This window comes from Piliocolobus tephrosceles, chromosome 5 (assembly GCF_002776525.5).
Source record: "Piliocolobus tephrosceles isolate RC106 chromosome 5, ASM277652v3, whole genome shotgun sequence".
NCBI classification, from domain to species: Eukaryota; Metazoa; Chordata; class Mammalia; order Primates; family Cercopithecidae; genus Piliocolobus; species Piliocolobus tephrosceles.
Window position 1 is genome coordinate 129,007,905 of NC_045438.1, and position 14,083 is coordinate 129,021,987.

Sequence of the window (14,083 nt, forward strand, 5' to 3'; positions counted from 1 at the left end):
ATGTACAGACAAAAGGTATCACTCTGGAGGTGCAAAGTTTAAACAGGTCCTATGGAGTAGGAGAGACAGAAACTATATGGCAGGAGGTTGAAAAGTAAATGACAGATTAGGAAGTAGAGACTTGGATAGATTCGACTGCCAAATACCCAGATTCAGGATGAATAAGGTGTGCTTGGATGTTGGGACAACAATAATGTGTCAGATAAGGCTCTCTGCTATGTGAGCCATTTTCTTTTATGTTTTAAGTTATTTGTTGGTAAGCATTTTTTCTAATTCTGAAATATGCAAAGAAGCACATTTAAGTAAACACCCTCAGGAGATAGGGCAGCATGGGTAATTTAGTTAGAAGAGAGGCCTTCTAGAGCTATTTTTAACTCAGCCCATCCCTTGTTTCCTCGGGATGTTGGTGAAACATTCAGGTTGTTTATGAGGAGCCTGTGTATAAATACACAGTCATATTTTCCATTCAAAACTGGAGGCTTTACCAGCTTTCCCTCGATGCCATGGCACTGTCATTTGGTTCATATGTTATACTCTATAATCCGGCAAGAGCCTGGGCTGTAATTCCATATGGCTGGCCACCAGCTTCCAGCCCTAAATGACTTTGATGTTGTACTTCAGGGGGAGCTCCAGGGGGTGCTGCAGGAAGAGATCAGATAAATTGGGAGAAAGGGGCCACTGCCTCTTAGCCAGAGAGGTAAGAACCAGCAGGAGAGAGGACCAAGTGTGACGGCGAAATCCTAGTGACCCAAGTGCTGGTGACGTTTTATGAATTCCACTCCGTTATATGTGAAAAGATGGTTATGCTAACGAAATTATGCTTTAAATTAGCTGAACATATTCTCAGAAGAAAAATTTTTGCGAAAATTATATATTACAGATTTTGTGGTACCCTTGCTCTGCAATTTAACAGTATGTTGTTATTATTTGGCATTTAATGAGCACCAGAAATTGCTTTGTGTATTCTCACTTGGTTCAGAAACAATGAAATAAATTACCTTCTTAGACTGCCCGGTATTAAAGGATCCTTCTGGTACTGACCACCCATAGACTGATAGGCAGGGGATTTCTGATGAAAGTCTCCTCCTCAGAAAATATGTTTTTCTTTCTCTTCTTTTGACTACTACCCATAAAATCCTCAATCAGGGACACCCAGGAATCATGCAGTGCCCAAAGTTCTACCCAATATCGCCAAATATAAAGGGGCAGTTTACATAAGTTGATTCTTTTTTTTTTTGAGGCGAAGTCTCACTTTGTCTCCCAGACTGGAATACAGTGGTGCAATCTCGGCTCACTGCAACCTCTGCCTCCCAGATTCAAGTGATTCTCCTGCCTCAGCCTCCCCAGTAGCTGGGATTACAGGTATGTGCCACCACACCTGGTTAATTTTTGTGTATCAGTAGAGACAGGGTTTCACCATGTTGGCCAGGCTGGTCTCGAACTCCTGACCTCAAGTGATCCGCCCGCCTCGGCCTCCCAAAGTGCTGGGATTACAGGCATGAGCCACTGTGCCCAGCCTCAGTTGACTTTTGTTCTATTAATATTGCTATGTATTAACAAGCGGCAAATTTCTGATTACTGGCCTTGCTTCTTGGAGGTAGTTATCAAAAGAAGACTCCGGGCAGGCCGGGCGCAGTGGCTCACACCTGTAATCCCAGCACTTTGGGAGGCCGAGACGGACAGATCACGAGGTCAGCAGATCGAGACCATCCTGGCTAACATGGTGAAACCCCGTCTCTACTAAAAAAATACAAAAAACTAGCCGGGCAAGGTGGCAGGCGCCTGTAGTCCCAGCTTACTCGGGAGGCTGAGGCAGGAGAATGGCGTAAACCCGGGAGGCGGAGCTTGCAGTGAGCTGAGATCCGGCCACTGCACTCCAGCCTGGGTGAGGAGCGAGACTCTGTCTCAAAAAAAAAAAAAAAAAAAAAAATCCCAGCACTTTGGGAGGCCGAGGCAGGTGGATCACGAAGTCAGGAGATCAAGACAATCCTGGCTAACACGGTGAAACCCCGTCTCTACTAAAAATACAAAAAAATTAGCCGGGCCTGGTGGCAGCCGCCTGTAGTCCCAGCTACTCGGGAGGCTGAGGCAGGAGAATGACGTGAACCCGGGAGGCGGAGCTTGTAGTGAGCGGAGATCCTGCCACTGCACTCCAGCCTGGACGACAGAGCGAGACTCCGTCTCAAGAAAAAAGAAGACCGCAGTCAAACGTTTTCTCTCTTGTTAGTGAAGCCTCCAGCACCTGTCTGGAAAGTCTTGTTCACCTTATAATGGTGAGGGTGGGAGGGGACAGTCATGTTGTGACCATAAAAGATATTTGAACAAGCAAAAACATAAATTCCCCAAAGCCATGGATAAACTAGGGGAGGGGGAAATTTACTGCAATTAGGTAATTTTATGTACATATTCTATATCAAAATTACAGCCCATGAAATTTTTACTGGTCCCTCTTCAGACTTATAAAATAAAATGATGCATTTTATAGTTGTAGCAGCAACAGCTAAAGAGGTATTTGAGAACTAGTGCGAGAGCATAGTTTCATTTTTTAAAAAACAAAACATACAAGCAAACAAATCCAACTAACTTGCCTATAGACTAATTCATTTCAGGCATAGCTTAATTTCTTTCAGATTTGAGGTTTATAAACCCTGGCTAATTTGCCTGGTACAATTATCTGTTATTTTGGCAACTGCAAAGTTCAAGAATCTTTTAAATAGTTGAAAAGCATCTTAATTCTCACATTTAAACAAGCAGATAAAATACAAATAATAACACTGAATATAAATTCAGGGGTGGGAAAGACACTGTGACTTGCAGATTTAATCTCAAATCCTATTTTGTACCCATTTCACCCATCTGTTTGAGATTTAGGTAAACCTGTCAGAGGCAGTGGGTCTGGGATTTACTGAGGTCAGTTATACCAGAAACAGAAAAAGGGGTTAAAGTATGGTCCTGCAAATATGCTTTATTTAGGTAGTACTGTGCTGTAACCAGTTTGAATGTGAATGGTTTTAGCTGGGGCACTAGTCTCCAGTTCACCATGACACTCCCTATTATCGTATGCCTGTCTGCTTGATGAATTTACATCATCGGTTTGGACCCAGGAGACATTTGAGTTTGCAATCTCCAATATGTCTTATATGCATATGTATGCCATTGTTTCTGCTCTTTAGAAGGTGTTTACAATCAAAGGAATTCAATCCACAGGTCAGAACCCTTTAGATATGAACATTCTCCATTCACCAGAAACCATGTTAATGCCCACATGACATGTCCATGATAACCCCATGAGGTAGCTATTGTTATTCTCTATCTTCCTTTATTGGATGAGGCAACTGAGACTTAAAAGCACAAATTACTTGCCCGAGGGCACACAAGTAAAGATGAACACAGGATTTGGGAATGACAGACGCAGGATTGGAACCCACATTTTCTCTCCATCAAAACATTTAATCGTATGACACAGAGCTCAAAACAGGAATTGTTAAAGGTCCTATATCCTGGACCCATAGATTTCCCTCCTTCCTTTTGCAACACTCCTCCAAAGACCACAAGTATTAAGCAGCCTAGACTTCATGATTACAATGCTCCTTTGTGAATACCCTCGGCTCCCTGGCCTTTTCACCTTCCATTACACCCTCTTAGTAAAGTGCAATTGCTCATCTGGGGAAAACACCTATTCTCTTCTCTCTTCCCTATACCGTCAACCTCTCCTTCTTTATTAGATATAACCCTTTGGATATGGACAAAGACCACCGGTACACTGGATTCCTCTAGCTCTCACCTGTCTTTTGCTTCTTCACAATCCTTCACAACCAGGCTTCTGTGAAAAGTAGCCTGTCTTGATTGCCTCCACTTCCTAACTTCCCACTTACTCTTCAGCCTCTGGCAACCTAAATTCTGACTCAGCTACTCCACTGAAATCTGCATTACTAATGACCTTCTAGTTGCTGGATGAAATGGGTGTTTTTCAGTGCATCGTCTTTACTATTCAACACCGTTGAATACTTTCCTCTCAAAATGTTCTCTTCCCTTGGCTTCCATGGCATAACATTCCCTTTTCTCTCTCAGACCTCTCTGGCTGCTTCCTTCAACGTCTTTTGCAGCCTCTCTTTCACCTCCCACCATCAGTGTTAGGATTTCAACCTTGGTGCTCGTGAGTGACTTGGTCACTTTCTGGAAAAAACTTCATGATGACTCCCAAGCCTATATTTCCACCATAACTTACTCCTAAACCTTATCCAACTACTTCTGAAGTCCCATAAGCAATTGAAATTTAGCATGTCCCCAACTCCTTATTTCCTCCTTTTCCCCACTCCCATCTATTCTGCCTGTCCAGGTGAATACCCACACCCAATCTTGAGTCATCTCTTCCTTGCTAGGTGAAAAAGCCCTGAAGTCTATATAATAAATACCTGGTTCTCTCTTCTTCTCCATTCCTGATATTGCAGCACCTGTTCATACTCAATGTTCTTCTGTTTTTTTTTTTTCTTTTCTTATTGTGGTACAGTTTATATACAGTATAATTCACTCTTTTAAGTGTATAGATAGTTCTATGAGTTTTGACAAATGCTCAAATGAACATATAGTTATGTTACCACAACCACAATCTAAATATGCAACAGTTCCATCATCCCCCCCAAAACTCTCCCATGTTCATCTGCAGTCAACCCCTTTTACTACCCTCAGCACCTGTAAACCACTGATCTCTTTTCTATCTTTACAGTTTTTCTTTTTCTAGAATGTCTCATATATATAATTATATATGACATTACATAGTATATATTATGTAGTCATATATAACATATAATATATATTAATTATATATAATTATAATATATTTATATTATATTATTTTATATTATATATAATGTAATAAATAATAATATATAATTATATAATATAAGTAATGATTATATATTATATATAAACTACATATATATTATATATATATAATTCCACATATGTATATGAAATTAGAAAGTATACAACCTTGAGTCTGGTTATCTTTCACTAATAATAAATGTGAGACTCAACCATGTTGTCGTAGACATCTGTAATTCATTCCTTTTTATAGCATAGATATATCAGTTTGTTTATCTATTTACCAGCTGAAGAACATTTACTTTGTTTCCAGTTCTTGGCAATTGTGAATAAAACCACTATAAACATTCATGCTTAGGTTTCTATGTGAACATAGTTTTCATTTCACTTGGGTTAATAACTAAGAGTGGGATTGTTGGGTCATGTGGTAAGTACATATATAACTTTATAAGAAATTACAAAACTATTTTACAAAGCGACTGGTTCCTCTTGTTTTCTCACCAGTGATGTTTGAGAGTTCTAGATGCTCTTCATCCATGTCAGCACTTAGTATTGTCAGTTTTATTTTCTTATTTTTCACCATTCTAAGAGATGTGTAGTGGTATCTCATTGTGGTTTTAATTTCATTTCATTAATGATAAATGATATTGAGCATATTTTTCATGTGCTTGTTTGCCATCCATAGATCCTCTTTGGTGAAGTGTTTGTTCAAATCTTTGCACCCTCCCTTCACCTTAAACAAATGAATTGTTTGTTTTTCTATTATTAGGTTTTAAGAGTTTGTATATATTCTGGATGCAAGTCCTTTTATCAAGATATGTGTTTTGCAAAAGTTTTCTCCCAATTTTTAGTAAGTCTTTTTGTTTTCTTAAGAGTCTTTAGGCTGGGTGTAGTGGTTCATGGCTGTAATCCCAGCACTTTGGGAGGCTGAGGTGGGTGGACTGCTTGACCTCAGGAGTTCAAGACCAGCCTGGGCAAGATGATGAAACTCTGTCTCTACAAAAAATACAAAAATTAGCTGAGTGTGATGGCGCACATCTATAAGCCCAGCTACTTGTGGGGCCGAGGCAGGAGAATCACTTGAGCCCAGGAAGTTGAGGCTGCAGTGAGCCGTGTTCGTGCCACTGTACTCCATCCTGGGTGACAGAGCAAGACCTTGTCAAGAAAGAAAGAAAGAAAGAAAGAAAGAAAGAAAGAAAGAAAGAAAGAAAGAAAGAAAGAAAGAAAGAAAGAAAGAAAGAGGGAGGGAGGGAGGGAGGGAGGGAGGGAGGGAGGGAGGGAAGGAAGGAAGGAAGGAAGGAAGGAAGGAAGGAAGGAAGGAAGGAAGGAAGGAAGGAAGAAAGAAAGAAAGAAAGAAAGGGTGTGTCTTTAATAAACTTTTTATTTTGTAAAAAATAATACAGAGAGAACTCGTATACCCATCTCCCAGTTTTCCCCAATGGTAACATCTTGCATAACTACAGTACAATATCAAAATCAGGGAATTGACATTGATACAATCCATCAATCTTATTCAATTTTATTTGACTTTTGCCAGTTTTACATGTGCTTATTTGAACGTGTGTGTAATTTGTTCTATGCAATGCTATCACGTGTGTAGATTTCTGTGGCCACCATCACAGTCAAGACACAGAACAGCCCATCACAAGGATTTCTTTTATAACCCTGCACACCTTCCTGGCAACCAGTAATTTCTCTCCATCTCTATAATTTTGTCATTTCACGAATGGTATACAAATAGAACCATACAGTATTTAACTTTTGAGTCTGGCTTCTTTCATGAAACATAATTCCCTGAAAATTTATCCAATTTGTTACATGTATTGATACTTCCTTCCTTCTTAATCCCTGAATGGTATTCCAGTTTTTTTAAACCATCAGCTGAAGAACATCTGGGTTTTTCCAGTTTGGGGCTATTACAAATAAAGGTGCTAAAACTATAAACACATATATGCAGGTTTTTGTGTGAACACACGTTTTCATTCATCTGAGATAAATGCCCTAGAGTGCAATTGCTGTGTCTTAGAGTAGTTGCACCTTTAGTTTTGTAAGAAACTATCAAACATTTCCCAGAGTGTCTGTACCTTTAAACAGTGTATGTTTTACATTATACATTCCTACCAGTAAAGTGCAACTGATTCAGTCTCTCCACATCTTTGCCAGCATCCGGTGTTGCCACTTTTTTTTTTTTTTTTTCCATTCTGATAGATGAATAGTGATGCCTCATTGTGGTTTTAATTTATATTTTCCACATGGACAATAATGTTGACTATCTTTTCATGTGCTAACAGTGCTTGAAGAGCTCATCCTTTCTTGCCCTGACCATTGTGTGGGAAACAGTCCCTTTCATCCAGTTTTATCCTTTTCCAAAACAGAGCTAGCCCTACTTCTAATTCCATCATAGCACAGCTTGTATTCCTTGGTTTTGGTTTCCTGTTGAAAATCTGTCTCCTTGTCACTTGAAAGACCTTGTGAAGGGAAAAAAAAAAAAAAATCTATCTCCTTCTTCAGACTGTGATCTCCAAGTGAGCCGGAACAGTTTTGCAGTCTTGGCTCACTGCAGCTTCAATCTCTTGGGCTCAAATTATCCTCCTGCCTCAACCTCTCAGCCATGCCTGGCTAACTTTTGTATTTTTTATGGAGACGGGATCTCACTATGCTGCCCAGGCTCGTCTCAAATTCCTGGGCTCCAAGCCATCCTCCCACCTCGGCTTCCTAAAAACTGCTGGGATTACAAGCCTAAACCACCACGCCCGGCCCAATGCTGTATTTTTTTTTTTTTTTTAAGGCAAGGGCATAGAGAATAAAATGGGTGAATGAGCGGGGCGGGGCAAAGCGTGGTGGTTGTTACCCTTTAACCACGCTATTCAGGCCGGGTCTGGGGGAAAACCCAGAGCCCAGGCACTCGCTCCTGCGCATGCGCAGCGCCCCTCCCACCGCCCCCTCTCCCACACCGCCCTAGCTCCGCCCCAGCCCCGCCCCTTAGTAGCTTCCTTTGGGTCGCGACCAATTAGAGGGAGGAGGCGGGATCCTGGCTGCCACAGTGCTCACTGGGTAGTGTCCCTAGCTACTGTTGCTAAGATTGTGGGTCGCCGGAGGTGGTGGGAGTTAGTTTTGGCAACCAGGGCCTAAGAGAGGTCAAGGGTCATTGCAGAGCCAGGGAGGAGATGGTGAAGCAGACGATCCAGATATTCGCAAGGGTGAAGCCCCCTGTCCGGAAGCACCAACAAGGGGTACGGGCTGCAGCCTCCGGGGTGCCGGCGCGGCGGGGCCTCCTGGGCTGGGGTCGGGCGGCACGCGAAGGGGCTGGGCGGAGGTGAGGGGCTTGCTGGCGGGCGCCGAGGCCGCCCAGGATCCCGCACACACTGACCGAGGAGCCCTGCAGCCGCGAAGACCCTCGCACACTGCTGTCCTGCTGTCAGCGACGCGACCGACAGCTAGGCCACTCCCACCTGGCACGGCGCAGACCCGGCACAGAGCCATATTTTTTTGCACCCAGGCACACGTGTTCACGCGGGGGCAGACTAGTGCATGTTCAGTATGCCTGTATAGCGTGCGCTTCAACTACACATAAGCACTTATTGCACCTTTCTGGGAAACTCACGCAGCACCGCACATGCAGATACACTCAAAGGTACGTTTTGGCACTCGGGCAAAACGTGCAAGCAAGAGATGCATGTTTAGGTACCTCTGAAATAATACAAATATAGATAGACACAAATGCACAAAGCATACACATATGTAGAACTTTGCACCCAGTGAGGCCTCAGTAACTTGTTGACTCTGTTGTTATTCTCCAACATAAACGTGAACCTTTACATATACTCCTTGTATTAATAGATTTATGTAGATGCTTAAGCATCCCAACCCAAAGAATACGCATGTGTACTTCATTCAGAAACAATTAAATATTTACTAGGTGCTTCCTCTAGTGTGCTAAATTCAGAACGGTATAAAAATGGTTAAGACATTGTCCTGACTCTGAGCAAGGACAATTTGTATGCTGCTTCTTTTTTTTTTTTTTTTTTTTTTTTTTTGAGATGGAGTCTTGCTCTGTCACCCAGGCTGGAGTGCAGCGGTGCATCTCGTCTTTGGCTCTCTGCAAGCTCCGCCTCCCGGATTCCCGCCATTCTCCTGCCTCAGCCTCTCGAGTAGCTAGGACTACAGGTTCCCGCCACCACGCCCGGCTAATTTGTTGTATTTTTAGTAGAGACGGGGTTTCACCGTGTTAGCCAGGATGGTCTCGATCTCCTGATCTCGTGATCTGCCCGCCTCGGCCTCCCAAAGTGCTGGGATTACAGGCGTGAGCCACCGCGCCCGGCACTTTGTGTGCTTCTTAAATCTTTCAAAACATCCTCTCTTCTGCCTAGAAGGGAGCATAGTCATTCTTATGTATCTTGAGAAATGACCACCTGACAGGTGCTTTACCTGCATTATCTCTCACTCTCAAAAGAAATCTGCAAGGGTGGTGTCATTTTCCTCATTTTACAGATTAAGAAACTGAGTTTCAGGATAAATAATGTGACCAAGGTACCCAGCTGGGGAGTGGCAGAGCTGTAATTTTTTTTTTCAATTTTAGAACATTTGTTTTATTTTTAAAAATTTGTTATACTTTTAAGTCCTAGGGTACATGTGCAGAACGTGTAGGTTTGTTACATAGGTATAGATGTGCCATGTTGGTTTGCTGCACCCATCAATCTGTTATCTACTTTAGGTATTTCTCCTAATGTTATCCCTCCCCTAGCCCCTGACCCAGCAACAGGCCCCAGTGTGTGATGTTCCCCTCCCTGTGTGCATGCGTTCTCATTGTTCAACTCCCACTTATGAGTGAGAACATGTGGTGTTTGGTTTTCTGTTCTTGTTTTAGTTTGCTGAGAATGATGGTTTCCAGCTTCATCTGTGTCCCTGCAAATGACATGAACTCATCTTTTTTTATGGCTGCATAGTATTCTATATTGTATATGTGCCACATTACTCTATCATTGATGGACATTTGGGTTGGTTCCATATCTTTGCTATTGTGAACAGCAGAGCTGTAATTTTAGTTAAGGATTTTTGATTTCAAAGCTGTCTCCTTTTCAGAAATCTTTTTTGCCCCCCAAAGTGAAAATTTAGGCAAGGGCAATTTGGATCATATTTGTGAATATATGGAGTGAACATATTAATAATGTTGTATTTCTGTTCCATATATATACTGTGTATATGTCTATGTGGAACATCATAGCATCTCATGATTAACCATTTGCCTCATATAATTTATGTATTTAGAATAGGAATAAAACAATGTAGAAAGAACCATGGGTATCTTCCTATTTTCTCTCCTCTAACTAATAATCACTTACATGCATTTCTTTTTAGAGTGCATCATGTGTTAAGAGTGTATTATACGTAACATTTCCCCCCAGATTCTTAGCTTAAACTGTTGAGCTTATCTACATGGACTCAGCAGTCAGAGCCGAGGCTGGGATAAAGTCAAGAGACAGGCTGGGTAAGGGAGTTGCTCAGGGAAGTGGATAGAGAGTCTTGTATTTAATATTGAACTTTCTTTTCTCTTAAAATGCAGTGTTTGGATATTTTAATGTACCTCATTTTGTATTTCTTTAGTGAGTCTGTAGAGTGGATTGTTTGATCCTCCAGGAAGTAGTTTTAGGTGTCATATTCTTGGTGTCACATTTTTAGGTGTCCCCCCCACACACAAAGAGAACTGGAATGAATAAATATTGAAGTAGTATATCCCTATTCTCCCTTAAAAAGCCCACATTTTAATGCCATATCTTCTTGTCCACAAAAGATTGTAGAGTTCTTTCTCTGATTAGAAATGCTTTTTGTAGTATTAAATTGAGAGTGACTCAAAGGTATTTTTTTCTTTCTCTTCATTTTATAGCTTCATTACTTTTATTCTTTTATTAGAGTAAAGAATAATAGTACTTGTATTACTTTTATTCTTTAAGTCATCATAAAGCAAATTTTAATAACAGATTAATAAAAAGGATATATGAAATGAATCTCTGCTAGTTTTAACAGTGGCAATGCTTTTCATTTGTACAGTGCTTTATACATTTCAAAACATTTTCATATTCATCCTTGCATTTGTTCTGCCTTCTAAAAAAAAAACTTCCCTGTCTCAAATAATATTTTTATGACTAAGGATAGAAAGCCAATATTACACTAAACAAGTGACCTGGTTCTAAGGGACTTTTCTTAAGGCCTCAAAGAGTGTCTTAATTAGAGTAGTGGAGGGTCATTAACTGCAGTTAATATTCTTTTCTGTCTGCTGAGCAGATAAATATAGAATTTTAGAAAATAGGTGTAACTCCTCACTCTTGTATGTTTCATGTCTTATACACCCCCTTCACTCACCTGTCTAGCTATAAAACTTTTTTTTTTAAATATAGTGCCCAACAGGATATACTTTTTAAATCTCTCTTGAGAAAACCTAGCCAGAAAGCCTTGAACCTGATGCCATTGCGTTCTACAAATACTTTATTTTATGTAATGATTTTTCTGCATGAGTTCTTCACATTTTAAATGAGAAGTTTCAGTAAAAATATACTTAGGAAATTATTCAAACTTTCTGGAGATTTAGGTAGGCTTTTACTTGCTTAGGAATATGACTTTTTCCCCATAACCAAGTATCTAAATGGGTCTTAAACAGGAAGTATTACCTGTTAGAAAGAATTGTATTTCCTGGTAAAAGACAAGAAGTTTTTTTTTTTTTTTTTTAATCTAATGACTTTTTTTTTTTCAATGGTGCATTACAAAATACTTCCATTTCCATTACATCACTTGATCCCCACAGCAATCTTGTAAAGGAGGTAATTCTGTTTTCCTCATTTTATGTATAAGGAACCTCAATTCTGAAAGTGGTGGCTGGTCACAGAGCTGGTAAATTGAGCTCCGTGTTGGACCCAAGTCTTGGGACAACAAATCTTATGCTTTTATTTATTCTACATGATCTCTTGATAGGCTTGACTCTTAATTTTCCTGGCCAATAAATGATGGAGTAGGAAACCAGGAAGAGAATCAGAGAATTTTACAGTCCTAAGGATGTTGGTTAAGACCCTGTATTTCCGTATCAGCTTAGAAAGGCTAAAGGATTTCTCCCAGGTCACTTGCTAATTAGTGGCTGAGCTGGAATGAGAACCTTGAAAATGACATCAAATACACGAATTACATGTGTCTTTTGAAGCCACATCTCTCTTATCAAATGCCTGAAAATGTGTCATGGAACCTTAGGCTTCTTTGAACGTAACTTGAATTAGAGCATTCTTGGTGAGCTATCTGAGATGGCTCCAAACCTAGTCCTTTTATCTCTGGTATTTTGTAAATGCTCAGAAATGCTTATTGATTGTAGTAAAATGTTAACTCCTGATACATAATACTAAAGCAATACTTAGATAAAATGTTGTTTTCAGGGCCATTAGTTTCTCAATGACAATAATAACAGAGATATTCAAATGTACATATTTGAATGTTAGATCATTCAAAGATAATCTGACTTTGATACAGCATTAATTTAGGTTTTACTTCTGGTTCAGTTCCATATATTTGTCTGAATCTACACACAGTTCAAAGAGAAAAATTATTCAAATTATATGATATTATGACTTTTTAATCTTAAGACTATAATTTTCATATCATTACAAGTCATAATAACATGGTCATAGTTCAAGCCATAATTTCACCATTTTATATCCATTTGTTGTCTTCACATTTGCAGATTTATTCCATAGATGAAGATGAAAAATTAATACCTAGCTTGGAAATTATCTTACCACGTGATTTGGCAGATGGGTTTGTGAATAATAAGCGAGAAAGCTACAAATTTAAGTAAGTTTTTCTTTCTCCCTTTTCATTTCCGTTTCATTATTGAACTACTGTACTATATTGAAATAATTAGCACCATTTCTTGTGGAAAATGTAATGCAGCTCTTTGTCTCACCTAGTAGATTGAACTCAAGTTGTCTTTTCACTGCTGTGCCCAAGGTAAAAAACAATATGTATTACTTTTTTTTTTTTGAGACAGTCTCGCTTTGTCTCCAGGCTTGAGTGCAGTGGTGCGATCTTGGCTCACTGCAACCTCTGCCTCCTGGGTTCAAGCGATTTTCCTGCCTCAGCTTTCTGAGTAGCTGGGATTACGGGCACACGCCACCACACCTGGCTAATTTTTGTATTGTTGGTAGAGATGGGATTTCACCATGTTGGCTAGGATGGTCTCGATCTTTTGACTTCGTGATCCACCTGCCTTGGCCTCCCAAAGTGCTGGGATTACAAGTGTGAGCCACCGCGCCCAGCCAATAATGTGTATTTCTATATCTGAGATTGTATTCCAAGATTCCAGCCTTTCTTTACTACCTCTGTTTATCTAGTATTTTCCTACTCAACCCACTATAGTTTAGCACTTACAGAAAGTTCCAATGCATGATTAAACTTCACTGAAGGTAGGAACTTACAGTATCATTTGTGTGCTGTGTAGGTAAGCCTTCTTTATAATATATATGATATTTAGACCTCATATGCCCATATGTATACTCTATCTGTACTGTCCAATATAATAGCCATAAGCCACATGTGGTTCTTGAACACTTGAAGTATGTTCAACCCAAATTGAGATGTGCTGTAAAGTATAAAACATACAAAGGGGCCAGGAACGGTGGCTCATGCCTCTAATCCCAGCACTTTGGGAGGCCAAGGTGGGCGGATCACCTGAGGTCAGGAGTTCGAGACCAGCCTCAACATGGAGAAACTCTGTCTCTACTAAAAATACAAAATTAGCCAGGCATGGTGGTGCATGCCTGTAATCCCAGCTACTTGGGAGGCTGAGGCAAGAGAATTGCTTGAACCCAGGAGGCAGAGGTTGCGGTGAGCCGAGATTGCGCCTTTGCACTCCAGCCTGGGCAAAAAGAGCAGAACTCCATCTCAAAAAAAAAAAAAGAAGGATTTTGGAAGACTTAGCCTGAAGAAAAAAGAATGTAAAATATCTCAAGACTTTTTTCATATTGATTATTTACTGAAATTGTAACATTTTGGTACATGAAACTTCCAACTTTGGTTAAGAGTATATTATTAAATTAATTTCAGCCATTTCTTTTAGTTTCTTAAAGTTTTATTAATTTTATTTTAAATTTAAAGATGGGGTCCTGCTCTGTCTCCCAGGCTGGAGGGCAGTGGTGGACTCATAGTTCACTGTGGCCTTGAACTGCTGGGCTCCAGTGATTCTCCCACCTTAGCCTCCTGAATAGCTGGAACTGCAGGCATG

General features: G+C 40.3%; 1 protein-coding gene across 1 annotated transcript in view; it reads left to right on the plus strand.

Moving 5' to 3' along the window:
- The first annotated feature begins 7,878 nt into the window (after positions 1 to 7,878).
- Positions 7,879 to 14,083, plus strand: part of LOC113219517 (kinesin-like protein KIF6) — a 37,463-nt gene continuing 31,258 nt past the window's right edge. The window contains exons 1-2 of the mRNA XM_023212722.1: positions 7,879 to 8,057; positions 12,545 to 12,654. Coding sequence (XP_023068490.1) covers positions 7,992 to 8,057; positions 12,545 to 12,654 — 176 coding nt within the window. The 5' untranslated portion in view covers positions 7,879 to 7,991. The remainder of the gene's footprint in view (positions 8,058 to 12,544; positions 12,655 to 14,083) is intronic.